General features: G+C 52.2%; 13 protein-coding genes across 13 annotated transcripts; 8 read left to right on the top strand and 5 right to left on the bottom strand.

The window, feature by feature from the left end:
• Window positions 1-1,587: 1,587 nt before the first annotated feature.
• On the top strand, window positions 1,588-4,184 carry HDA1 (Histone deacetylase hda1; the record flags this gene model as incomplete). Its single annotated transcript, XM_064842760.1, has 3 exons — window positions 1,588-3,170; window positions 3,217-3,328; window positions 3,396-4,184. The coding sequence occupies 3 exons, from the start codon at window positions 1,588-1,590 to the stop codon at window positions 4,182-4,184; spliced, it is 2,484 nt and encodes an 827-aa protein (XP_064689580.1).
• A 169-nt stretch (window positions 4,185-4,353) lies between these two features.
• Window positions 4,354-5,091, bottom strand: LTS14_010084 (uncharacterized protein; the record flags this gene model as incomplete). Its single annotated transcript, XM_064842761.1, is given in 3 exon segments — window positions 4,354-4,567; window positions 4,628-4,762; window positions 4,778-5,091. 3 exon segments carry the CDS (start codon window positions 5,089-5,091, stop codon window positions 4,354-4,356), a joined length of 663 nt encoding a protein of 220 aa, XP_064689581.1.
• Window positions 5,092-5,555: 464 nt separating this feature from the next.
• On the bottom strand, window positions 5,556-6,161 carry LTS14_010085 (uncharacterized protein; the record flags this gene model as incomplete). The annotated part of the gene is made up of 1 exon (XM_064842762.1): window positions 5,556-6,161. One exon carries the CDS (start codon window positions 6,159-6,161, stop codon window positions 5,556-5,558), a length of 606 nt encoding a protein of 201 aa, XP_064689582.1.
• A 167-nt stretch (window positions 6,162-6,328) lies between these two features.
• On the top strand, window positions 6,329-7,000 carry LTS14_010086 (uncharacterized protein; the record flags this gene model as incomplete). The annotated part of the gene is made up of 1 exon (XM_064842763.1): window positions 6,329-7,000. One exon carries the CDS (start codon window positions 6,329-6,331, stop codon window positions 6,998-7,000), a length of 672 nt encoding a protein of 223 aa, XP_064689583.1.
• A 62-nt stretch (window positions 7,001-7,062) lies between these two features.
• On the bottom strand, window positions 7,063-9,418 carry LTS14_010087 (uncharacterized protein; the record flags this gene model as incomplete). The annotated part of the gene is made up of 2 exons (XM_064842764.1): window positions 7,063-8,422; window positions 8,655-9,418. The coding sequence occupies 2 exons, from the start codon at window positions 9,416-9,418 to the stop codon at window positions 7,063-7,065; spliced, it is 2,124 nt and encodes a 707-aa protein (XP_064689584.1).
• Window positions 9,419-10,024: 606 nt separating this feature from the next.
• On the top strand, window positions 10,025-10,901 carry LTS14_010088 (uncharacterized protein; the record flags this gene model as incomplete). The annotated part of the gene is made up of 2 exons (XM_064842765.1): window positions 10,025-10,288; window positions 10,479-10,901. 2 exons carry the CDS (start codon window positions 10,025-10,027, stop codon window positions 10,899-10,901), a joined length of 687 nt encoding a protein of 228 aa, XP_064689585.1.
• Window positions 10,902-10,987: 86 nt separating this feature from the next.
• LTS14_010089 (uncharacterized protein) lies at window positions 10,988-12,943 on the top strand (the record flags this gene model as incomplete). The annotated part of the gene is made up of 2 exons (XM_064842766.1): window positions 10,988-11,178; window positions 11,371-12,943. The coding sequence occupies 2 exons, from the start codon at window positions 10,988-10,990 to the stop codon at window positions 12,941-12,943; spliced, it is 1,764 nt and encodes a 587-aa protein (XP_064689586.1).
• A 675-nt stretch (window positions 12,944-13,618) lies between these two features.
• LTS14_010090 (uncharacterized protein) lies at window positions 13,619-14,422 on the top strand (the record flags this gene model as incomplete). The annotated part of the gene is made up of 1 exon (XM_064842767.1): window positions 13,619-14,422. One exon carries the CDS (start codon window positions 13,619-13,621, stop codon window positions 14,420-14,422), a length of 804 nt encoding a protein of 267 aa, XP_064689587.1.
• Window positions 14,423-14,628: 206 nt separating this feature from the next.
• LTS14_010091 (uncharacterized protein) lies at window positions 14,629-15,541 on the bottom strand (the record flags this gene model as incomplete). Its single annotated transcript, XM_064842768.1, has 4 exons — window positions 14,629-14,895; window positions 14,945-15,081; window positions 15,135-15,248; window positions 15,301-15,541. The coding sequence occupies 4 exons, from the start codon at window positions 15,539-15,541 to the stop codon at window positions 14,629-14,631; spliced, it is 759 nt and encodes a 252-aa protein (XP_064689588.1).
• A 761-nt stretch (window positions 15,542-16,302) lies between these two features.
• On the top strand, window positions 16,303-17,285 carry LTS14_010092 (uncharacterized protein; the record flags this gene model as incomplete). The annotated part of the gene is made up of 2 exons (XM_064842769.1): window positions 16,303-16,569; window positions 16,626-17,285. 2 exons carry the CDS (start codon window positions 16,303-16,305, stop codon window positions 17,283-17,285), a joined length of 927 nt encoding a protein of 308 aa, XP_064689589.1.
• A 435-nt stretch (window positions 17,286-17,720) lies between these two features.
• On the top strand, window positions 17,721-18,278 carry LTS14_010093 (uncharacterized protein; the record flags this gene model as incomplete). The annotated part of the gene is made up of 1 exon (XM_064842770.1): window positions 17,721-18,278. One exon carries the CDS (start codon window positions 17,721-17,723, stop codon window positions 18,276-18,278), a length of 558 nt encoding a protein of 185 aa, XP_064689590.1.
• A 1,068-nt stretch (window positions 18,279-19,346) lies between these two features.
• LTS14_010094 (uncharacterized protein) lies at window positions 19,347-22,303 on the bottom strand (the record flags this gene model as incomplete). The annotated part of the gene is made up of 2 exons (XM_064842771.1): window positions 19,347-19,394; window positions 19,451-22,303. 2 exons carry the CDS (start codon window positions 22,301-22,303, stop codon window positions 19,347-19,349), a joined length of 2,901 nt encoding a protein of 966 aa, XP_064689591.1.
• Window positions 22,304-23,098: 795 nt separating this feature from the next.
• Window positions 23,099-24,385, top strand: RCE1 (CAAX prenyl protease; the record flags this gene model as incomplete). Its single annotated transcript, XM_064842772.1, has 2 exons — window positions 23,099-23,162; window positions 23,316-24,385. 2 exons carry the CDS (start codon window positions 23,099-23,101, stop codon window positions 24,383-24,385), a joined length of 1,134 nt encoding a protein of 377 aa, XP_064689592.1.
• Between the last annotated feature and the right edge of the window lies 1 nt (window position 24,386).

Genomic DNA, 24,386 nt, shown 5'->3' on the forward strand with positions numbered 1-24,386 from the left:
TAAGGACTATAGACAACTCCTCCTCGTCCTTCTCCACCTTTTTCCGATACTCCTCGCGAGTACGATCTAGCGACTCCTATAACATGTTTACACACTTGCGCCCTAGGCGGACGCACTCGGAACATCTTAGGCGGGAATTCGATTCCATTATGACGCAATAGTGACTAGAGAAGAGATAGCGCTTATAAGGGATTACGGCAGACTCCCCGTACTGTTGTATTTCTTAAGCAAGGCGAAGTCGATTCTTAGTTATAAGAGAACTCATCTTCGGATAACGAACTTTAAGGTTACGGGACCCCGCGATTACTTATAGACCAAGCCAGGAATCGCGCTAAGCCATATTGGACCGATCACTACGCGCCGGCGTAACAACGGTCCGTCAGGGCGATAGGCCACCATGAGGACATAGGACCATGGACGGGGGATGATGTTACGGACATAGAATTCAATTATTAGTGACGAGTTAGGAACTGAGGCCTAAGGCCAGCAGACTGACTCTGGGGCTAGATATAGGATCACTTTATTACTAGGTAATCGAGTAATCCGGATTATAATTACTGTAGGTGACCATAATCGGGTCGCAATTACCGTTAGTGATCGCGACTACACACGAATCTCCTATGTATATAGAGTAGACGTTTCCTATGTAGGTAGTTCGTGTTCAACCTAAGTTACCAACCCGCCGAAAGGTCAAACCTCAGAGCAGTTACTTACCCGACCCATCGCTTAGAACTTACTCGTCTAACGAGCTCTAACCCCCTTGTACCGCAGGTGCATAACAGATACGCAGCCTCCGTGGTCGATTTAATCGTTAAGGTTGTCTACCGCGCCCTCGAACTCCCAACTTAATAGCAAATACGGCATTTATGTTTATTAAGTAAAGAGCACTATAAGTATACTATCTCTAATACTTAGTATATCTAAGGTTGTGTAGCTATAGTCTAACGACCCTATAATTTTAGATATATTATTTAGAGTAGAAACTTATAAAGAGCTAGTAGAATATATAATTATAATTGAGATATAGATATCCTATTAGTACTACTCGATAATAGATACTATAGTTATAGAAGAGTATGATTTAGATTCTAGTATTCTTAGAGATAAAACCTTATTAGTTACCTCTTAGTAGGATTTAGCTTAAGTAAGCGCTACTACCTTTATAAAGTCTTTAGTGATTTACTTTAGTTGACCTAGATCTGTTGCTTAACTTACTACTTAATTAGTATACTCACCTCCCTTCTACGCCTTTAGCGACGGACACGTACTTGATAGTGGCGATACGACTCAGTGCGATAATATACTAAGTTCCAGAACTAAGAGGTAAGACATAGTATTGTTGTAGCAGACGTGCGGCGATGTGTTATCCTCCTTCCAGCACACGCACTCCGCTTTTGCACTTGAGCGAGCTTTCGACAAACTTTACCTTAATTAGCACCTCACTCACTGCACCTTTAAGTTCTTAAGCCGAACAATTGCTAACATGGAGGCTATTCTACAGCAAGCAGGAGTGCCTGGATCAAGTGAGGCCAGGCCGCTTCATTGACTGCCATCGTCCGCCAGGAAAATCAGTACACAACACGGACCATGGATCTTGATGATGCTGGCGACTTGTTAATGAACGAAGCCGATATTCTGGCGTCTACAGAGCCGTTCACCCAGCCAGCCGTACTACTAGCAAGCGTTCACAATGGCATCACTGGCAGCAGTGTGCGCAGAGGACCCACACCCACTTCGTCAATACCACCAGCTCTGAAGGGCAGTGGCATCAAAGTAGACCGATCGTTGGACTCAATCCTTGATCCGCGTCAGGACCGACCGCGACCTGCAAAGTTCTCCAAGCTACCATATGCTACCGCTCAGACTGGACTTGTGTACGATGTGCGCATGCGATTTCACGTGGAAGCCTATCCGACGGATGATGATGTACACCCCGAAGACCCTCGTCGTATCCATGCCATTTACGAAGCACTCCGTCAAGCTGGACTGGTGTGGTCGACAACCTCGGAGAGTCCATCCAGCTACTACATGGGCCGCATAGACGCTCGTGAGGTGACCGAAGAAGAAGCACGTCTGGTTCATACGAAGAAACACTGGGACTGGATCGCATCAATAGCCGACCTCGACATCGAACAACTTGGGAAGGAAAGGCAGCACGAAAAGCAGGACACCATGGACTCTGTTTACCTCTCGACGAACACCCCCCTTTGTGCCCGTCTGTCAGCCGGTGGCGCTATCGAAGCCTGCCGCGCGATAATGCAAGGTAAGGTCAAGAACGTCTTTGCCAACATTAGACCTCCAGGCCATCATGCGGAACGGGAAGATGTCAAAGGCTTCTGCTTTTTCGACAACGTTAGCATAGCCACGAAAGTGTGCCAATCCGAATACGGTGAGAAGTGCCGTAAAGTTCTTATACTCGACTGGGATGTCCACCATGGCAATGGGATACAACAAGCGAACTATGACGATCCGAATGTGCTATATATCTCGTTGCATGTACACAAAAACGGCCATTTCTATCCTGAGGGGTCGTACCGCGATCAACGCATGTTCTATGGCGACCATCTACATTGCGGCGAGGGAACAGGGTTGGGTACAAACGTCAACATTCCGTGGCGGACACATGGCATGGGAGACGCCGATTACATATATGCCTTCCAGCAGGTCGTTATGCCGATCGCGACAGAATTCGACCCAGATCTAGTCATCATTGCCGCCGGCTTCGATGCAGCGGACGGCGATATGTTAGGTGGTTGCCATGTCACTCCAGCTGGCTATGCGCACATGACTCATATGCTTATGTCGCTTGCGGACGGCAAGGTGGCGGTGTGCTTGGAAGGCGGCTACAATCTCGATTCGATCGCACGTTCAGCAGTGGCAGTGGTAAGGACGCTCATGGGCGAACCGCCGGATCGACTGCAAGAAGTCAACCCAACGAAGACTGGTGTGGATGATACAAAGCTAGTACTGCGGCAACAGAGCAAGTTCTGGTCGTGCCTGTATCCCAAGGATATGTCCGAGCGGCTTGCTGGCCCACAGCACGGCGAAAGGATGCATGATGTTGTGCGGAAGTGGCAGGCGACCACTTTGTGGGAAGAGCATGAGATGTCGCCGCTATTCATACATCGACGACAGCTTTCGAAGTCTTTCGAGGATCAAGTACTTGCGACGTAAGTGAAATGACAACACATAGGAGGCAAACACTAACAGATTCAGCCCAAATTACATGGACGCATGTCCACTCCTGGTTATCCTACACGATCCTCCAGAAGTCCTAGCATCGCCAGACCCTCGAACAGGCAGGATCGACCTGCACAACACCTGGCTGGTAAGTCCTCCCTCGTGCGCCGGATCTGTATCACCACTGACCAAAAGCCAAGACTGATATTGTAAAGACCTATGTCTCTTGGGCCATCAGCCAAGGCTTCGCAGTCATCGACGTCAACCTCCCAAAGCACGTTACATCAGGCGAAGACAGCCAAGAGCACGAGGACACTGACGATGTCGTTTACCGCACTTCCGAAGCTACACAACTACTAACATACCTATGGGAAAATTACATCGAAGTCAACGAATCCACTCACGTCTTCCTCATGGGCACCAACATCGGCCACGGAGCAATCATAAACTTCATCAAAGGCAACGAGGATCGAGCAGAAGAACGACTGACCCGCGCCATCTCTTTCGTCGAAGATGTCCCGTTCCAAAGCTGTAGGTCAGCGACGAACGAGGACCTTGCGAAATGGTATTACGGCGCCTCCTTGGTGTTTGTGGGTGCAAAGCATGATTTCTGGACGAGCGAGTATGCACGTAAGCCGAAGAAAAGATTTGGACGAATGAGCAAGAGTGAGGAGGCCACCATTAGTGATATGTTGATGGCGCATATAGATGAGGTGACGAGGACACTTGCGAACGATACGGTGGGCTGGCGGACAGCAGCAGTGGCGAGGCCTGCAGTAGAGGAGGTAGATGTTGTCGGTATTACGACACCTGAGCCGCAACGTGCGCCGCCTGTGGCGAATTTTGCGCTTTCGCCGCGAGCACAGGATTTAAGTACGAGTGCGGCGGGTTCGCCGTTGCGAGGAGGAACGAGGAGTCCACGGGCGAGTAGTCCGCCGAAGATGCCTCCTATGGCGAATCTTGCATTGGCGAGGAATGGGCAGCCGAGGAGTCCGGCGAGGTGATATGGGGATAGGAAATGGCAGTATTGATTCAGCCTGAGTAGCTGGGGTTTAGTGCTGCATCTGCTATTCAAACTGCTCCGGCACGCCCTATTCGGCGAGAGTGTTCACCCTGCACGATATCGCTAGTCCGGTGCATGAATATGACAGTATGCATTAATTCTTCTTACTTCTATCCTTCGCTCGTCTTCGCGCTAGCATTGATCACCACCCGTAAAGTCTTCGGCGTGGTACACCACGTTGTCTTGAATGGTCTCGCTGCCATGTCGTTGGTCGCTAGTGCTGTGTAGTTGTATGAGCTCTGTACTTGTGGCGCGAGTCTCAGCGCTGTGACGCCTTTGGCCTTCGTGGCACCGACAGGGGTGAAGAACTTCGTCCCGCCACAGCTGTAGGCATCATATCAACGCATGTTCGAATGGGAGTGGACCGGGAGAACCATAACATACCTGGAAGAAGTACGAGCAAGTGTCTCCGTTTCATAAGCACGTCTATACTGCTGTAGTGCAGTACTTCGCTTCTCCACTGCTTTGACCTTGACCTGCCAGGCACCAAGCACCCGGCCGGCAGCGAAGTGGACGCAGCTGTAGCACTAACACAAAGCCGGTTCGACTTTCATACGCATGGCCTGAGTGACGTCTAGTCTGATGGCCTCCATTTCTGGAGATAAGAAGGTTTCGGTATTGCAGGTATTGTAGATATCTGCTTTGAGTCTTTCAAGCATTCTCAGGTGCTCGTCGAAGCCATTGGCTAGTGAGGCTATCTTGGACTCGATCTGCTTCGTCTGCAGGCGAAGGCGATCTTCGCAGGTCTTGAGAGTGCAGTGACCTTCGGACATCTGACAGTGCTGGCCATTGCAGGCAGGTCCAGATCGCTTGACAATGGTTGACGGCCCTGTTCTGGCTGAGGTCATTGTGGATAGAATACTCCAATGGTTGGCCCTCCTTACTTTGGCCTGTCAGCGCGGCCACGCCAGCCCATGAAGACATCGGCATCGTGGCAATGTAAGATCTGTTATTTGCTGAGACTTGAGACTGACCGTGGTGTAGTCAAGGATTCATGATCAAGTAAGGTTACATATATGTACATACAGCGAACGCGACCCTGCTGCTCCTTCCATATCTGAGTTGCGAGATGTCTTGTCTCCATTCTCGGCCGCATTCTCCTTCAACCTCGATCGTATTGGTCGAACTTCACTAATATCCGATGCCTAGCTTTAACAGGTTCCCCTAGGGCCTTGCTTAGATGCACTTCATCTCGAAGGTCGTAGCATGCACCATATGTATGTCCGCTCCGTCATCAACTAGGTGCAAAGACGAGATATGCCCATTGCCATGCGGCATGTGGCAAGAATAAGCCGACAGCCCATCACCTTATTCACGAATGCCCAACATCGACCCTCACACCATAACTACCAATCCTCCTCTTGCCCGCCTTCAGACTAGAAGTCGCATGCGCCTTCTTGAATCCCCTCATCATATATCCCGGCCCCTTCCCATTGGCACCTCTCCTCGCAATCTTCTTCTGTGCTCGATTGGCCGTCATACGCTTGGACAAACGACCCGCCGCCTCCACTTTCACACTGCTGACCTGACTCAGCCGTATTGATCGCAATATCGCACTCGTTTGCTCACGTAGCGGACCGAAGGAGGACGAAGATGTGAGGGTATCGCTGGAGATCATCCGGCCCGGTTGCCGTTTGGCTTGTTGCAGTTCTGTGACTACTCGGGGCGTGGGGAGATTGCTTTTCCAGGCTGCGTCGCGGATGACTCTTCGCGGTCCAAGGGCACGGTCCAGTAATCGTTGGGTTACGTATGAGGAGAGGATATCGGCGTCAAGATGTGGTCGCCGTAGCTTCACAATTTCCAGTTCAACAGGTTTGTTGTAGACTTTGGTGAGAAGAGATTGGAGGCCGGCTTGATGGGATGGATCCAGGAGGTCGACGGCATGGCGATTCGCCCTTTGTACTGTTCTTGCGGCCATGTCGTGTGGTGAACATGATCATCAGAAGGTAGACTAGATGATGGACAGTGAACGATGCACGGTACCATGACTTTTGTGCTTACTGTACCACTCCCGATATGCCGCATCCTCTCACGCATCTATCCATTGGCATCGTCTGAACATATAGTATCCTACATTGTCACATCATGGCCTCTCTTCTCCCATCAGTACCCCGTGGTACTTTCGCCCTCACATCCAAGCAATTTCGCCGCAATGCCTCAACATCCGTCTCGACCACAAAACCTACTCACCAACTCAACCTCTTCAAACCGCCTACCTCAATAATAAGACCCTGGAAATGCATAACAGGAGCCCAAGAATGGCAAACCAGCACCTACCACTTCAACAAACAGACTCAAAAGACCCTCCCTACCGCCGCCAACACAGCTGACAAATTACTGCGTGACTACGCCACCATGATCAAGTCTCGCGGCCTGGGATCTACAGGCTCAAGCAGTACCGCTCGCAGTGCAGTCGCGGCTCGGAGAAGGAATTTCGAGAAGATGTATGTGAGCGGTACGACGACGAAGGATTACGGGGATAGAGTGGTGGTCAAGGCGTATATGTTTGATGCTGTGGAGGCCGAGGCCGAGGAGAAGAAGAGGAGGTTGGCCGAGATGAAGGAGAGGAATGCGGCTAGGCGGAAGGGTGGACCGGGTGGTAGTGCAGGGGGGGCGAGGAGGAGAGCGCCTGGTTCTGGTGGTGCGGGCGGGGCGGCAGGCGTGAGAAGGGGACCGCCTATGGCTGGCAATGCGGGTGCAGGTGTGAGGAGATTCACTCCTGGTGCTGGAGTTCGGAGGACTGGGCCTGGTCCTTAAAGGACCGGAGCTGCACCGTCGAGGGGGGCGTAAATCACTGTCATTATTGCTGTATATTCACTTTATTCAGCTATATAGTCCAGCAAGCCAAAGTCAACGCTTCTGGCCAACGCTTGTACATATTCCCAAGTAACCGCCAGACCAGTCCTCCACTTCCCACCAGGTTCTAACGGGTCACTACCTCCTATGCCTCCGCCCCGAACAAGCAGTCGCAAGCTCGTCAGTGTTGCGACCTGCGTGTAGACGTCTATCGTGCTTCGAAGATCGTGTGGTAGGATAGCATGCAAGATAGATAGTGAGCGATCCAACGTGAACGTCGAAGCACCAAGTAGATGTCGCGGGATCTTGCGAACTTGACCCGGGCGATTACTGGGCTTAGCCGTACCACCGCCTTTCTTTCTACGTTTGCGTTCCGTTGACTTCATGAAGTAGAGCGCATCCAGTTTCGCTGGGTTGAAGGAAGCCAAGTAAGCAGCGATGAGCAACCATTTAGCATAGTATGGAAGCTCAGGGCTTCCTTTCTTCGTTGATGCACTTTTTGTCGGCGTGATGATCGTATCGAGCAAGACACTCTCGTCCTGGAACAATCTCCTCTGCGAAACTAACAGCCTGCTGAAGTCTCTCGTGCCGAAATCGCCTTTGATGATAGGTGCGACGAACGGGCGCCAGAGCTTATGACATACTTCGCGGAAAGACAGCAGGTCGCGAGCGGCATTTTGAGCTAGTGAGGCCCATACTGCATCGCAGAACCGAGGCCAGAGCCACTTCTTGTCTTCTTCGTGCGTTTCGTCATCGTAGTCTAGGTCGTCTGGCGGTGGCTCAAGGAAGATTTCCAAGGGTTCTTGAGCCAGTATCCGCAGAGACTGCGCTCGCGTATAGGATGATAAGCTGATGTGTGGTACTCCAGTCTGATGTAGGAAGCGTGGAGCAGGATGTCGTACGATGAGGATCGTGGTCAGGCCTGGTATCAGCTCGCCTAGTCGTGCGAGAGCTGGCAAAAGTGTCGGCGGAGCTTCTCGCTGTCTGTCGACGCCATCGAAGACGAGGATAAACCGCTTCCTCCCAGCCAGTAGTCGTTGAAGATGAGCTGCAAGAGCACTCAGGTTCTCACATCGTCCTTGGTACGTTGAATTTTTATCATGTACAGCGCTTTGAACGGCAGCTATTGTGCGCTCGAGTAAGTGCCGACCCGTCACACACTCTCGGCATTGGATGACTGCATAACAGTATTTCGACTTCTCCAGAAATGCTCTAGTGATGCCACTCTTGCCTGTGGCGTGCGGACCATGAATGACCAAAGTGGAAGGACCCACGGCGCATAAGGCCGACAATTGCTTGAGTTGCTGTTCCCGACATGGCCATTGCTCGAATATGGTCAGCATGAGCTCATCTGGAAGTTGTTCGAGGCCCATGACGGTAATACTGCCAATGGTGGATAGTGATCGGGGATTTACATGGGGAGAGACGCGACTTTACGCGCACTTGCATCACGTAAGCGAGCCTATTTAATTACCTCACGACATTCACGATTGTTAGGGATTGTGAAGTACATGCATTACACGAGCAGCCCTCGCGTCGTCTCCGTCATATTTCGCACTATACTCCCATTCACCATTCTGCACTCCGTGGCCGACCTGTCCCGCGTAGGCCATACCATCCTCTATCAAGCCCGGCGACGTCCTTCTGGATAGCAAGAAATTCATCATCCAGTTCTGCATGAGCCTGTTTCGCGACCGCAAGCTGCGTCTGGAGTCCATCTAGCTGCGCAGCTGACACGGCCAGATTTCGCTGCAGAGCATCACGCTGCTGCGCCATGAACAACTTGTGTAAGTGCGTGAGCTCATGCAGTTGGTTGGTGTGCTGTTCATGAGCCGTGTGAACAAGAGTCCGTGAAGCAACGCCGTGCGGTTGTTCATCATCTCGTAGCGATGGAGCCTCCTGGTGTGCTGTCTTGGCGGGATTTTGCGGTGTGTCTTGCTGCTCACTTTTTATGAAGTATTCGGTACGCCGCTTGTCGCTATGCTTTAGGTAATGAGATTGCTCAGGGACGGTCTGGGATGCTGACTTCGGAGTCTGAGCTGAATTTTCATTCTCGAGATACTCGGCGATAGTGCAGGGTTGACTCGTTGGCGATGCCACTCTCTGGCCTTCCCGGGAGCCCTCGCTTGTAGTCTGTGGCTGTCCAGGTTTGTATGCTTTTGTTGGATCTGAGGTTCTGGCTGATCGAGGTGACACATCAAGATAGATTGAAAGTTCGCCACAGAGCTGGTCTAGTTCTTCCTGGCGTGGCGCAGTATTGACAGGGAGGTTTTGAGCTTTTAAAACTGCAGCGCTCTGATCGGACCTTGCATGATGCTTCTGTGCATCCCCTGGTGTGGCCAGCAGTGCCTGTCTTGCGATATCGGCTTTCAGATCCATAGCGGTCGAGCAGGAATCGATGTGCTGCGAACTTCATTGACCGTTGCGTGAATCGGTACGCCCAACCTGCATTTCATTGAGTCTAGCAAACGATTGCAAAAAGCGGCCCGTGTAGTGCCGATGGGGCATCCATAAAGCTCTCGCTTGTGTGACGTTGAAGCGATGCCCAGGAAGGCACGACCCAGCCTCATGCGTTCTTCTCCAACACACTCTTGGAGCCTTCCGACTGCGCGGACAAACCGACACCTGTCAGCGAGCTCCACTGCCTTCGCCATGGCAGACTCTTATTCCCAGCTTCACTAGCAACTACGTGCCATGCGCATCGGGGAGGGGCAAATATCAAAGAGTCCCGAGGTATCGACTGATGACTCTGATCCGCACAACGCCCTTGAATCGTCTCACCCGCAAAAAGAGCTACCAGAAGACGAGTGGTTGCAGTGGATCCCCGGTGATCTCACACCCGAGGCACGAATGCACTATTGATGGTTAGAACAGGCTCGGCTGGACTACGAACACAACAACTTCTCAAGCTGCCACGAGCGCTGCACCGAGCTGCTGAGCTTCACATCCCTCCCAAGATATGCCTAAATCCTGACACTGCATCTTATGTCGGGAGTCGTGCCTATATATCTTGGTCAGCAGATGCTGCACGATGCTCTGGATATGTGCGATCAGCTGGAAATTGATCAGGGCAAGAACGAGACCATTGATCTGTTACGTGACAAGACGAATGCGCTACTACAAGCCGACCTAGAGGAGCGTGAAAGAGCTCGAGAGGAAGTGGAAGAGTCACAAGACGCTTCTGAAGCAGAAGATGAAGGAGAAGATGGAGGGATCTGGCTCGAAGATGCCGTCGAGGATGCTATGATGGTGAGTGGATTTCAATGATGAACAAAGGGCCGACAGGGATTGAAGCTTGACAAGTGGGCAGAGCTGGTGCATTGTCAGTGGAATCTGAGCAGCCTCAGCGTAGAGGCCGACGACGGATATCGTCCAACGCAGAGTTGCAATCCGACTGTTCCAGTGGCCGTAGCCGATGAGTCTTGGCTGAACCCTCCAGAGAAATGTGCTAGGAGTCGGCAAGAACATCAAGAAGGCGCGTCCATATGGCAGCAACGGAGCTTTCGATATAGTAATTGACGGAGCATCTACGATGATGTTCTCCTGCTTCCTTCCATTGCTCAGTGCCATATCGTGCCTCCTGGAAATGTGGGACCGTTCTCTCCAATACGAGAAGGAAGCAGAACTTGACAATTCGTTTATCCTGATCTCGTTCGTGACGCTGAAGATCGTCGCCAGCCTGATACCGTCATTTTCTGTACCACAAAGCTGCCACGTGAATGCAATTTCTGTCGTTGAAGCACTCTTCTGCGACTGTGGTCGTGAAGGTGAACGCTTCAACACCGGGATGCCTGCAGTTCTGGCGCGACTGATTGGTCAAACATACGGCCCGCTCCTAGCTCCCGGGCGAACACAGCTGTGATTCGTTCTAACAAATTATAAGGAATGCGATTGCATATCCATCTGCACCCGCTCCTGCCTCACGTGAATGAGCAGGCACGAAACACAATGAATGCTCCTTCTACTCTTGTGACAGCGCTAGTGCGCAAGCCAAAAGGCTTCCTTGAACATGTCTTCCTTCTATCCACTTTCGCCTTTTCGCTTGCCACAGCTTGGTATGGTGTCAAAGCCATCATGGCAGCGTTACCGACGAGCAAGTCGTCCACTGCCACCACATCACCGTCGTCGCCACCGCCGAAGTATGCTGCCATCTTCGATCTCGCCTGACCAGATAATATTAACCTGCTAACACCCACTAGACGTATGGTGATGCTGAAGTCCAAAGAAGAATGCAGGCTAGGTAACGACACAGTCACTTGCTATATCGTCGAGCTGCCTAGGCAAGTTGTGTAATTCTTCAAATCCACGAGAGTCCTGCTGACAACCCACAGTAAGCATGCCGAATGGATATTGAAAGTGATCAAGGACAATGTCGAAGGCCAAGACGCGCTCGACCTACAGCACCTACGCCGCTTTGCCAAACCCAAGTTCCTTCCACCTCATGTGATCGGAGAACGCGACCGTATCAAGGAGCTGTACTCGGTCCCTCGTAGTTGGGACGCTGGACCACCATCCCTCATGCAGGATTCAGAGTCGCCCTCATGGGAATGGGCAGCTTCTGCACGCAAGCGCAATGAAAGCCGTGCACCCACTCTCTACCTACTGATATGTCCTACCAACGTCATTGGAGTCAAGGACCTGCACGATCTGCTTCTTCTGCACCCTCCTTTCGTCTCCTCGCCGGACTCATGGTCGTATCCACTCGAGCTCAAGGAGGTCACTGTGCCACGCCTGGCCCCGACGTCACCCGAACAAGCAGCAGCCTGGAGTGACGAATACTGGCCGACTTTCTACCGCAAGACGAATCCATTCGGTGCTCACCCGGCCACGATTGAGAAAGCAGAGACTGAACTGCAAGAGCCGTCCACCAACAACGTCAGTATCGAAGCTATGATGCAGCTTGCCGAACAAGCAGGAGACGCCACCGAAAAGCTTGGCTACGGTATCAGCACTGGATGTGTCATTGTGGAGCGTGTCGAGGACCAGACAGAGATCATTGCAGTGGCAGGTGATGCGAGAGGGAAGCCGTTACCTAGTGAGAACGGCGCTTGCGTGTCTCTGGAAGACCTCAGCTTAGAAGATCTCGAGGAGGACGACAAAGGTACGAGGAAAGGAGGTGGAGGAGCATTCGCCAAGAAGACAGCTCGCAAGAAGCGTAAGAAGCAAGGGCAGAAGCTGGCCAAGCTAGCTGAAGAGCACGCATGCACATCTGGCAATGTCATGTGCCATGCTGTCATGCGCGCCATCGGTATGGTCGGACGCAAACGCCTTCGCATCGCCTCGCAACCTATCAGTACACGAGCGCAGAAAGCTGAGGCCGGCTTCATCAGTGCTGGTCTGGCTCACGATGAGAAAGCACGCGACGCCTTCTTCCTCGACCTACCCGTCAACGCACTGGAACAGCAATACTTCGACAAGGACAACATCAAAGCCGATGGCTACCTCTGCTTGAAGCTGGAGATCTTCCTCACCCACGAGCCATGTATCATGTGCTCGATGGCACTGGTACACAGCCGTGTTGGCCGTGTCATCTTCAAGCATCGTATGTCCGAGACAGGAGGCCTGACAGCGGAGATGGATAGCAACGACTCTGGTCCTGTCGGCCTCGGATACGGCCTTTGCTGGCGCAAAGAGCTGAACTGGCAATTTATGTGCTGGGAGTGGACAGCCGCCAACCGCGCGGGTAGTGCTCGCGCGGGTCGCGGCAAGGACATCGACGCCATGAACGCCGCCCACGCTACACTGGGTGACGGACGCGTGCTGAGGAATGGACACCGGGTGAATGGTAATACTGAAGACATCGAAGATGATGACGACCTTTCCCAAGAGCATGATATCTACCACGATCAAGATGAAGACGCTAACTCGGGCATGAATCCTAGCCTCACGTACGTTCATGTTTAGTCGACACGAGCGGCGCAAGGGTGCTATAGGCGGACGAACATGGATTATGGATGCATCCAATCCCCGCGAGCAGCATCTTGGACGGCAGTATCAGCGTGGACGATATTATCAGAGCATATCGACGGGGCGAGAGAAGTGGCATGCGAGACCTTCAAGACCGATGACGATCATGCCACGGCCGGCTTTGGAGGAGAAGGGTGCGAGTGTTCAATGAGGTTTAGTGGACAAGATGGTGTGGGTTGGCTTACTTGGTGTTCATGGGCATGTATAGATTATCACGGGAGACGCAAGCGACGACGACTATGGTGTAACGATTATGACTAAACTATAGTGTAACGATTATGACTGTACTATAGTGTATCTTAGCGATGGCGCTCGGGTTGAAGGGCACACTCTAGTGCCTGTAGCAAGTGTACGATACAGTTCCGAAGAATTACTCTTCTGCAAAATCGGCTTCACACTGCAGAAGCAACAACATTATTGATACATCAGTCTACCAATGTTGAGACGTCGGCTTGCTCCAAGGTTGAGTTTGCAGTCCACTTTCTTGCCGTGTCTCCCCAGAGCTATATCATGAGGCATGCTGAACCATAAATCCAACCGCACTTCGTCGACAGCCGCACCACCTCCATCATCAAGCTCGCTTCTCAACAGCACAGGACTGTTTCCACAGTTATGGATTATCCAAGACTATCTCTGCTAGGCCTACCGCGCGAATTGCGCAATCATATTCTGGCGTACTTGGTCTTCGCCTCGCGCAACGAACCGATCAGTCCGCTATTCCCAGACAAACGTACCAAAGGCCCACAGGGTATCATGCTGCCATCAAATACGGCATTGTCTCGTCGTTCGCGAATACCGAACATCAATCACCAGCTACGCGAGGAGATCCAGCAACAAGTCGACACCCTGTACAAGACCGGCAACGCCATCACAGAAGTAGATGTCATGGTCAAAGGCTACCTGCTTTGGCCTACTTGGACGAAACAACCGATCATACTTCAGCGTGGGAAGTCAGCAGATATGAACATGAAACTACGCATCTTCAGTACGGAGAGCTTACAGCCGCGGAATACGTGGCCAGGAACCGCTGGAGCAGGACTCTGCGGTCTGTATACTCTGCTCAACATGTTTCTCCGCTACGGCACCAGTACTGCATGGTCACACCCAGCTGCTGGATTTGAGCAAGAGGCCTATTGTATCGACACTCTCACTATCAAGGTTATCTTCGTAGATATCTACACCCCTGATACGTGGCCGGGCACGATAGCGGAAATTGTTGCGAAGCTGAAAGTCTTTGCTACTGCTGGCATACCATATCCATACGTGAGAAAGTTGCGGCTTGAGTGTGACTATCTTCGGAGGGATGAGCAAGTCTTGGTGACAAGTCAGTGGGAAGTGAAGGAGAGAACAGAGCTTGTGTCGCTGAATGAATGGGACGATGCTTGTGTGCTTTTCTATGGACGACAAGGACCGTGATCTTACAGTGAAGCACTGAGTGTCAGTGGCGAACATATGCTGTGGTCGCCAGTGTCGTCTTTGTGGTGGTCACAGTGGCATACTTCGTAGCAATAAATCTCTTGATTCGCTTCGCCTCCAGCAGCTTATCACGATCAGGCATGCTTGGGCGGGAAGTATCATGACAAAGTTCTGCTCAAGACTGGCGACGAAGTGGTTTTGCAGAGCTAAAGGATATCAATGCCAGGAGGAAACGGCCAAATCGTCCTCTCATCAGCCCAATCAACCAACGCCTGCCAATTCGCACAACGGTGCGAGGTGCCCCATGGAATCTCAACCCCCGGGTACGTAGCAGACTGATTGCCCTCCAAAGTCGCATCCCCAGCACATACGATGCCTTGTCGCAGGTAGTCGAAGCAATGCGCGATGTGGTAGCCCAATTCGGACTCGTCTTTGCCTTGGCGCATGCGGGAGTATGATGCCATGATTGTGCTCTGAAAGGCATGTCAGCTTATTCTGTACATTTCAAAGGGAAGAGCGTACCAAGCAATGTAGCTGATGGAGTCCAGAAACCATGTAAGCTTCGGCCTCAATTGGTCTATGTAGAGGGTTGAGGAGATAAGGTGGGCCATCCATGCTTTGTCGCTCATTCTCTGGGACTCGTACATAGCCTCGCCCTTCTGTGGCGAAAATGTCAGCTACTCAGCCAAGTTTGATCACCCGGGCGACATACTTGACGAGAGTGTCACCCAGTGCTCGAGCGTAGTGCGTAGAGCATCGGGATCAGCGAGTGCGTCTTCGTTCGCAAACTTGGTGTCGTTCATGAATACAGTGTCTGTGAAGCCGACTATTGTATGGTCAGTCTCGCCGCGCTCCACTCTAGCCTTCGAACCACATGCATTGTTTTCGCGGATCATTGGGCCCAGGATGGCCTTCTCCCCGGCCTGATGCCACCTTGAGTCCAAGCAGGATGACCATTGCCACCAGTATACCCTCGCAGAGTATCCGTATCCATGCTGGCCACTTCGATCGTGCTCGCTGTTGGAAAGTCGTGGGTGTCTCAACATAGTCCTCTAGATCGGCCTCAGATGAGGCATCCGGGTCGCGTTCGAGTTTCTGATATTCCGTGTCGTCAGTCATGGTGGCGTTCTCGAACTGTGTTGTACTTGACGAGCATATCAGAAATGCTGCCGAACAGTCGCAGTGCCTCAAGATGGATGGTACCGTGACCCATGCATTAGGCTAATATGGATGAAACATAGTACGTCGCGAGGTACCGAATAACCAGATTGCATGAGAGAGCCTATCAAAACCAGACCATCTTGGCATGTTGTATGACATACAAGCATCGAATGTCAGTATGAACAGGACGGTGAGAGGCACAAAAGGACCATCTGGAGTCTCGAATATCGTTCTTTCGTTCCAGAACATCGTGTCTTGATCTCCCTGCTGCCAGTAGCAGCGTTAACTCGAGATGATTGCAGCTCACGAACATCTCAATGTTCAAAGTCGATGACCATAACGCTGTCTCGGCAATGAAGCGTTCATTCAGATCCATCGACCATGATCGTGGTACTGCGTAAACAGTAGTCTCACGGCAGCAGGAGAATACTACGGCGTACTGTAAGCATGATTTATCTTCATGGACGTCATGTTGCAGGCCAACCTTTCGTCCACCACTCAGCCACGATGGTAGCTCCTTCACTACTCATTCGTGCAGAAACGAGCTACCCAACATGGGAGCAGGCTAGCAGCCACCTCGCAAACAGGTTCAGAGCTTACACCTACCAATCTTGCACTCCCGGCATCATCTTCCTTCACCTTTCAAACTGAGTGCACCTGTTGAACGATACCTAAACAGCACCTCTTCTTCGCTATTGACAATCGAAACAGAGCACATCATGGCGACCGATAGCTCTGCGAAGAACAACAAATGGGACAGTTGGAAAGCTAAGGGCAATGTATTCTTCCAGAAGGTCGGAGCGCCCGTCAACAAGCTCTCGAACAAACTAGGCGCCGAAGCCTTCTGGCCTGCTTCCCTCGATCAAGAGTCCGACAAAGCAGCACGAATCCTGCGCAGTTTCTGCCTCGATGGCTTCCAGTCGGAGCAAGGCGGTAAGCATGGTAACGAGAAGAAGCAGAAAAGCCTGGATCACGTTCCGGCAGAGGTTTGTCCTCTTCACATGTGAACACGTTCTCGGAACAAATTCTAATCGCCACGCAGGCCATCCGCAACTGCCGCGGCCTAGCAATCTTCACAGTCTTCCGTACAGGTCTCCACTGGTCTGGCGCCGGCGGCTCTGGTGTCATCGTCTCGAAACTCCCTGACGGCTCCTGGTCTCCACCCTCAGGCATCATGATCCATACCCTCGGCTGGGGCTTCGTAGCCGGAGCAGATATCTACGACTGTGTTTGCGTCATTAACAACGAGAAGGGCATGGAGGGCTTCACACGTGTGCGAGCCACGCTTGGTGGCGAGATCAGTGCTTCTGTTGGACCGTTGGGCGGCGGTAGTACGGTCGATAGCGAGATTTTCAAGAGGCAGGCGCCTGTGTGGACGTATACCAAGAGCAAGGGATTGTATCTCGGTGTGCAGATTGACGGGACTGTTATTGTAGAGCGTACGAGCGAGAACGAGCGGTTCTACGGTGTCAAGGAAGTGAGGCACAAGGACATCTTGGGTGGACGAGTTCAGCCACCGCAGGGCAGCGTGGTACAGTTCTGGGAGACTCTGCAGGCATGCGAAGGCAAGCAGTATGATTCGAGCAGGCTGCCACCGCCTGGAGCGCCGGGTGACCATGAGCTGGAGAAGCCGCATGAGTCCAGCCAGAGGGAATATGACCAAGTTGCTGGTAACGAGGCGAGGATGGACGTCAAGAAGTAATGACTAAAGGGCTCAAATGTCTCTGGCTGCTTCGAGTAGTCCTTACCTTTGCAGCCGATGTAGATCACGAATGATATGTCCTAATGAGCGGATCTCCAAGTCGTCTTCCTTCTCGCTTCACCCGCGTAATAGAGACCATCTTGGTAGCAGACCTTATTAGAAAGCCAGATCGTGTACTCTTCGGGCAATGTCTATGTCGATCTTGTTCCACTTCTCGACTCCACGTGTGCCGTCTCGCAATCATCGTGGACCACGTTATTCGCCACCGGTGACCATACAACCCTCAAGCATTGGGTAGATCTGCAGGCAAGGTAAGCATATGCTTGTGACCCAGCTATCGCTCTCTTCCAATTGTCAATTCATGATTGCAACTTCGTAACCATGTGGCGAACTTCTCATTTGCCACCACTCTGATACTTCCCGTCATCTACCACAATGGCTACCCTCGCGCCCAACTACAATTTCCAGCCTCGAAGCTCGACAGAAACGGACCGGCGATATCTCCTCGCAGACAGCGTAGCACCGTCAGAGTCCGCATCGATCATTACAGACTTCGCCGATGATGGGGGCGACCGCACACCTCGCGCACACTCGCCGGCGCCATCGACCGCGCAGAATGCAATAGATCAAAGGTTCCGCATAGCAGCCAACAACAACAACTCCCACAATCCTCTGGAACGACGAGATACAATCGCCGATCCAACAGTAGTCCCGCAACAACCCTACAAAGGTTTCCCGTCTGAAGCCCACTATCTAGCAGCCCTACATGCTTGGGCTGAGGACAAGAAGTTTGTCCAGGTAGGCGACACCACATTGCATGGTTTCTACGGCCATACGTCGATGCAAGAGTACGCTGCTCGACCAGGGCAAGACTTCGGGATCAAGAAGAAGTGGAGGGCAAGGAAGGAAGCTAAGCAAGCGAAGAAAGAGGAGAAGATGTCTGATGCGGAGCGGACGAGGATTGCTGGGAGTAGGAGGAATACTGTGACATGAGCAGATTGAAATGAGGGTAAATGTGTGTGACTAATATCGGTCGATTATCCTGGTGTTCTGGAGTCGATAGAGGTTTGTTTGAAACATCCAGCCAAAAGTCGGCACACGAGCACGAAGGCATGAACGATCATGTGTGTGATATCATGTACATTGCAGCCGAACGTATGAAGCACCACAGAACACAGCTCGTCTACTGTCATGGGCACCCAAGCTCCACAGAGATTAGATTTGGGCGCATGACTCGTGCATATCCATGCCTATGCCTCTGACTCCTCCCTGATGGTTGCCTACGGTCTCATGCCGGCATTCAGACTTCTCAACAATATAATCGTTGTTAAAACCGCTTGAAAATTAGGGAAGTAGTAGAAAACAACCTCTTGGGCAGTAGATCTCTCTAACGAGCGATCTGCTTCATACACGTTCTCACGAACTCCTTCCCTTTTGCTTTTGGCTTACCCTTGCCTCTCGCGCCAGCTTCTGCAGCAGTTCCTATAACTTATCTCTCTCCTCTGCTCGTATATGAGATCCATCATTTGCGTTGGCCCTCGTCTCGCTCGAGAATAAGTGCGGGCTGCAACACTGTGGCACAGCACACTAAGTACTCGAGCCGCTCTGACTCCCAGATGACTGCCTGCGGTATCATGCCGGCAAGCTATTCTTGTAAGATATAGCAATAATGCAAAATGGTCGCGCTCAGGGAAGTAGCGAAACACTCTTCTCGCGGTGGCCAGTTTTTACGACCACCACTCTATTACATGTTCTCACGGACTCCTTCCCTTTTGCCTCCCAATCTTTTCGCCCGAAGTTGTCAGGTAGTTGTCCTTCTACACAGATCCCTCGATGATTGCAAGTGCACTGATCGTATCACACTTAGGAAACTGTAGATTAGATCGGATTGTTCTGATTTTTTGGTATGTGTGTATAAGATTGTTGTGCCGGAGTAGGCGTGGTTGACTATCTGAAACATTACATCCAAGTATATCGCAAGTCGTCATGGGTATCATTTGATGCATCGCTGTACGCTCATCTAGAGAAGTCGAAGTCAGGAAGAGAAAAGGACAATATCGTCTAGCTAAGACGTGAGTTCGGCCTTGTCGCAACAACAGCCAGCGCAATCTGCAATCCTGGTCAGCGAATGCACACAATATCACTCGATGAAACTGAAGACCTACCACCGCGCCAATAACGAGCACACCAATAATACTCATAACACGATTCAGCGTCCTCCACCACCTCGCCTTCATCCACTGCTTCTCCTCCCGCCATCTTCGCTCAGCATCGCCAGCTTCGTGCTTCATCATAGCCATCTGCACATCCTCCTCACTACCACCTATGCTCTTCTCATGGTCCTGCTGAGCAGGTCTACTCGGGAGAGGCAGTACAGCGCCAAGCATCCATAACAGCGGACAGATGAAGCCGAGAGCAAAAAGCAGAATCTGTCGATTGCAGCGCGAACGCACAAGGGTGTCCAGACTCTCCACGAATGAAGGCGGGCGCCAGGTCGAGAGTTTGCCTTGCCTTCGTGAAGGCGTAAGGTGTGGGTGCTCCAGCGCAAAGTCACTTAGTCGATCTTTCGTCATAGGTCGTGGGAACTCCATCTCGTTCCAATGTTTCTGCTTCGAGTACTTCCTCTTTAGTGGACGATGCGCCTGTGCTTCCTCGTCTTCACAGTTGTCCTTGAGCTTGCCAAATTTCGGCTGGCCGGAAGGTAGTACTTCGCCCTCAGCCCCAGGAAGTGGAGGGAAAGGCTCGCTGAAGATGGCTAGAGAATCTGGTCTGCTTTCAGTATCACCCGAAGGTCGACTTCTCTTGCTTCGCCGCAGATTTGACATGCGTCCAGTGCCTTCTCCCTTTGGTCGTGTTCGGGGTCGGAAAATGCTAGGCAAGAAGCGACTGCTCGAAGGACTGTCGGACTCGATCTCGCTGTACCCAGTACCCAATCGGCTTGTGACACTTCTCTCTGTCCAGTTGCTAGCATTGCGGCCATGTTGCTGCCTCTGCTGGGGATGTGGTGTGCGATAGTCGCCTCCCAGAGATATCTTGCTGGACGATAACAGAGTCGCACCTCCACCATAGAAGTTCTTTGCCCATAGCGGAAAGATACTGCTGCCGTGACTGCCGCGATCGCTATCAATATAGCTGATCTGACTGACCTGGCGAGAATGACTGCCACTGCGACTGGGTGTGCTGTTACTCCTGTTTCGCAACGAGTATCCAGATCGTTTTGGTCTGAGGGAAGGCTGCTGCAGTTCGGACACAGTATCGAAATTCTCGTCCTCATCTCTGCCCTTCGGAATCGGTGGGATTGGTGGCAAGGGCCCATCGTACTTCCTTCCGCCAACTCCAGCTTTCGGGTCGAACAACGGCTCCGGCTTTGCACTTTCCTCACGAAATATCCCAAGTGTCATGTCTCCAGGCTCCTGTTCTTCACTGCTGCGACCCAGACGCATGATCCGCGAAGATGATGTTGAGTCGACTGGCGCACTACCACGCCTTCCTCTCCGGCCAGAGAGTGGAATACTGCTCGCATCATCTCCGGTGAGCACGCCGCTACCTAGTGAAAAGTGGCTCAGTTGCCGACTGTTCGATCTACTCTGCTGGTCGCTTTCGCTCGCGATGGTGCTGAGGTGGCTGCTGAAGTGCTGTCGCGGATATGGCAGGGTATCATAATCCTCATCCATCTTGCCGCTGTCGGTCCTGGCAGTAGCGGAGACTGGTCCAGGTTTGTTGCGCGGTCTCTTTCTTGTTACCTGTAGCGGCGCAAGTGTGCCGACCGAGGACGAAGGGTGATGGTATGATGCAGATGAGCTGGTACGTGCGAGACTACGGCCAGTGTCTGGTCGGACGATCGAAGGATACTGTAGCCGCGACTGTATCGACTCAATCGATGGGGTATACCGCAATGGTTGGCTGCGCGATCGCGGCCGCGAGGAGTCGCTTTCGTATACAACGAAGATTGGAGAAGATGCCTCTGGGAAAATTGATTGATTCGGCGATAGAGATTCCTGACTTTGCTGGTGTCGGGGAGTTCGGTGTGAGTAGTCGCGAACAGTTTGTGGTAGGGGTGCAATACTGTCTGCCGAAAAGCGTCGCGGACTTGGATCGAACACCTCTGGCGTTGGTTCTCGGCCAGGTGGCGACTGTGCAGTGCGAGGGCGCGGCAGAGAGGGCTCTGACGGGATCGAGCTCAGTCGATCATGCGTAGATGACGACTCGTTGGAGGGCGGGATAGCTCGGACAGTGGGCTCCTCGGGCGATGTCTCCTGCAGTGTTTGAAGTGCATATGCAGGTCCTTGCCGTGACTCCTCTAGGTCGATGTGCTTGGGATGTTCCTGTTCGTACGGTGTCGGCGTCCCGCGCAAAGTTGTACCTCCACTGAGCCTGTCTGTCCGTATGCTATGCGTGACAAGACTGCTGTCAATATCTTGCAGCGTTGAGGAGTTGGAGTAGTTCCCAGAGGAAGCGTCGCGGCGATGCCATGCTGTTTTAGGAACAACATGGGTGGCATTGTTCGGCAGCAGGGTGATACTTGGTGGTAGATCCAACTTCCGCGGCTCATCATAGGTTGAATTGCGCAAACCTGAAACACTTTCGTCTGGGCTTGAAGGTCGGAATCCTTGTTCGGCTGCACTAGCTTCCTGCACCAGTGCTGGTTCCGCTGAAGACGACAAGCGAGCCGCACGATCGCTTGAATATCTTTTCAGACTAACCGTCCTTGCCACTCGAACGTGAGCAGTTTCGAGCTTTCCAACATCGGGTTCTGTAGGACTCTGTTCTGGCGACGAAGATGTTGGAGAATGCCTGACTAAGCGGACCGTAGGTGCGGGTGTGGATTTGACTGCGCCTCCAGTTCCAGATTTCTCCGGGCTCCGCTGGTTCATCTGCGACAAAGTGCGCTCGTGCAATGGTTTGCGAGCTTTCCGCCATCGTTGGTCTCCAGCTCGTTCAGCAGGCATCTGAGCTGCGAAGAATGGTGAACTGGACACCTGCAGCTTTTGCCTGTTGGGCTCCGGGTCGAGGAACATGGTGGGCCACCAGGCACACTTATGATCGCAACGAATTCCGGCATAAGCGCTCAGAGCATAATGAAATTGACTGCCCAGATGTAAAACAGCAGTCTCATACTGCGCAGACCGCGCTGCCAAAGATGCACTCGATGGCGATGCTCGAGCTTTTGGAGAGTTGTCTCAGGAGGTCGTATGCGTTATGCAGGGTGGCGCATATGGGAACGGCTGTCCTGCAGCACGATGGTCCGTCTGTCGGTATTAATGATGCGAGATTAGGTGATGGAGGAATCCAGTCGAGGTGATGGTGAGGAAAAGAGAGTCTCTCCACCGGGGGATCGAGGACACGGCTGCGTAAATTCTACCATCAGGAGGGGTACTTGATGGCGTCGCTCTATGATCGTGTGCCTTCGACGCCATCTCATCATGCTCGAGCATGGCCACGATAGGTTGGCGTTTACCCACAGACGCGACGGAGATTAACGAAGGCGCGTCCGAGGAGGGCACGGACAGCCAATTGATCTCGTGAGCCGTATGCAACCACTTTCGCGGCAGAATTGTCGGTACCTTTCGTGCCGGTAGCATATTTAATTATGCTGCGGTATTACTCTATCATATTGCAGAAGTTGCTGGAGATCTGAAGTGGTTGATCTCAACCCAGAGGAGCCTGGAATGCGGACATTGGCAAGAAGACGCGAGACCGACGCGTCCAAAATAAAGTACAAATAGCGGCGGGTCGTAGCGTCCTCATTCGAAGATCCACAACCTCGATGCATCGACCTCATCTCTCAGACGAACACAGGCCTCAATATCGCTATGTCACCGCTACCAGTCGGCAAACTGTTCGACAAGCTGCGAAGCTACTATGTAAAGGATAACGGTATGCGAAGCTTCTATTTACTTCCTCCACATGGCCGCAACGGCAGTGCTATAACAAGAAGTGCTTGAGACAAGAATTCGAGGATGTCGCGGCGACACGATCTGCGGTCGAGACAGTATAACGCTGTAGTGTAATGACTGACAACGTCATTAGTGGTAGCACCTATGATCTCGCAGCAAACCGCGCTGCTGTGCGCCCTGGCATATACCGTCGTCTACGTTGCGCCATTCTATCTCTCGCCGACTCTGCGCAGCACGCCTTTGCAATCTCGCAATGCACCGAGCGTTATCCGGGCTCGTGTTCGTGCTGTCGCACTTACATGTCTGATCAGCACTGTGGGCACATCCTATATCCTGGTCAAGTATGGTCGTGCCACGGCTTGGGATGTCCTTCGATTTCTGGGCGTCTGGCCGGTCGATCCCTTAGACATTGCGAAAGTGCTTGGATTGGTAGTGATTTTGTTCGTGGGGCCATTGTACGAGAGCATACTCATTGATGGTAGTTGGCGACGTTGGTCGATCTCGTCTTTGAAGGAAAGCCTCTACGATGACTGGACAGGCTACCGCAACCTCGTCATTGCACCGGCGAGTGAAGAGCTGGTCTTTCGTGCCTTGACTATCTCTCTATACCTGCTTGCGAAAGTCGACCCCGTCCGCGTCATCTTCATCACCCCACTCATCTTCGGCCTAGCTCACGTCCATCATCTTGTCGAGTTTCTTCAATCACATACGCCTCAAGGCCGTACATTGCCCCCACTTTCGATCTGGATCAATGGCATCCTGCGTTCGACTTTCCAGTTCGCTTATACCTCCATCTTCGGCTTCTTCGCCGCCTTCGTCTTCTTACGAACTGGAAACCTGTGGGCATGCATCGTGGCGCATAGTTTCTGCAACTGGCAAGGCTTGCCTCGTCTCTACGGCAGGGTTGGACGATTCGCCGATACGTACGAGGCTCATATTACTCCTGATGTGGCACAAGGAAAGCGTGATGAAGATGCAGAAAGTTCATCTCGTCAAAAAAATGGGCTGTTATCACAGGAGAAGGAGAAATCGTTCGAGACAGCTACAGCACAGGTCATAACAGATGGGCCACGGAGTCTGGGCATTGGGTGGACGGTGATGTATTATGTGCTCATCTGTGCGGGGGCCTATGGCTTCTACCTGCAACTGTGGCCTCTCACGTCGTCTAGAAACGCTCTGGCGACCTTTTCACCAGCGAAGTAGC

The sequence above is a fragment of the Recurvomyces mirabilis genome (assembly GCF_035927965.1).
Source record: "Recurvomyces mirabilis strain CCFEE 5264 chromosome Unknown scaffold_37, whole genome shotgun sequence".
NCBI classification, from domain to species: Eukaryota; Fungi; Ascomycota; class Dothideomycetes; order Mycosphaerellales; family Teratosphaeriaceae; genus Recurvomyces; species Recurvomyces mirabilis.